The 1,417-nt window shown below is 45.7% G+C and overlaps 1 protein-coding gene across 1 annotated transcript; it reads left to right on the top strand.

The window, feature by feature from the left end:
• Positions 1 to 382: 382 nt before the first annotated feature.
• Positions 383 to 1,390, top strand: LOC107125205 (protein Simiate-like; the record flags this gene model as incomplete). The annotated part of the gene is made up of 3 exons (XM_015428651.1): positions 383 to 512; positions 1,168 to 1,244; positions 1,321 to 1,390. Coding segments are annotated over 3 exons (277 nt in total), but the record flags the coding sequence as incomplete, so codon positions are not given.
• Positions 1,391 to 1,417: the final 27 nt, after the last annotated feature.

A 1,417-nucleotide genomic window follows, 5' to 3' on the forward strand; every position in this document is an offset into this window, starting at 1 on the left:
ACCACTGGTCTGAACTGCCTTAAACAAATGCATAAACTTACCTGCAGATCCAAATATGCAAACTCTTTGCGCGTTGCGTTGAAATGTACTGTGCACGAGGCAGCACTTCTGCAGGTAAAATTGGGGAGAGCTTTATATTGAGGCCACCCTGCCATTTTCCCAGATGCTTCCGTACATTCTGTTTGTCCTAGCTCTGTTGTGTACTTCCCTTCAGGAGCTGGGATAGAAAGTATGCTGGATTTCCCCAAATGAAACATGCATGGGAGGGTGTAACTTCAGATGAAGAGCCTGCACTGAATTTATGACCCTGGCCATGCAAGACTGAACAGATTCCCAAAATGGAGCCTAAGTGGATAATGGTTCTCGTTTTCTTTTCTTGTAGAATTTGTGTCATTGCTCTAGCAGACGCCCATCCTGTTTTACAGAAGGGAAAAGCAATCGAGAGAATTAGCTACCAGATCAGCGCAAACTGCAGCAGGCTGCAAAATAAAGTCTCTGGGAAGTCAAAACGGGTACGGCGCACTTCATCCTGACCTCGGCTGAAAACCAAGGCCTTGATATCAGGGGATGCCCCTTGTACAAATGTGCAAGTCTTTCAGGGTGCCACAAGACTCACATTTTTTACCGTCATGCCTCTGTGCCTCTCTCGCTTCCCTGAGCTTTGTGGTAGCTTGGAGCGGCTGATGGCGCCTCACAGGCTGATAGTTGTTAACTCACCGCTTAGGCTTGTTAAAATCTTTGGCCTGCCCTCTGAACACATCATTGCCCATTGATTATAGCAACAAATCAAGTAAAGGCCTAACCAGCATCAGACCATTATTTCTGGATTCTCCTCTTCCCTATTCCAAGGTCTCAAGGCAGGTTACAATATATATTATCCTGCAAAGCCAGTGAGGTGCTCAGTAATGGACCTAAGGCCAGCCTAATGAGATTCATTCATATCCAGGACTTAGATATTGGGTTCCCTCTATTTGAAACCCATTACTCTGTCCATGAGAGATGCCAAAGCTGTCTCTGGCCAAAAGGGAGAAGGGGAAAGTGTGGTAATCAATAGTCCACAATAGCAATGATTCCTGTCGTCTTGCAGAAAATGTTGTTCCCTCAGAACATCTGTAGTTAGCAAACAGTAGCCAGCCTCTAACTTTCTCATACCTTGTTTCTTCCTAGGGTGCTCAGTTTCTAACAGAACTTGCCCCTCTGTGTCGCATTTACTGCTCCGATGGGGAAGAATATACCATATACAGGTAGATTGATAAGAGTTTTGTGTTTGTAGTCTTGAATCGTTCTTGCTGCTTTTACTAAACTGCAAATTCTCTGCAGCTGCATTCGAGGGAGATTAATAGAAGTGAACGAAAGCCTTCTCGGCGACCCGTCAATCCTGCAGCAGAAGGTAAGCATTGCCTGGGCCAGCCTTGCG

This window comes from Gekko japonicus, unplaced genomic scaffold (assembly GCF_001447785.1).
Source record: "Gekko japonicus isolate JY-2015 unplaced genomic scaffold, Gekko_japonicus_V1.1 scaffold25025, whole genome shotgun sequence".
NCBI lineage: Eukaryota > Metazoa > Chordata > Lepidosauria > Squamata > Gekkonidae > Gekko > Gekko japonicus.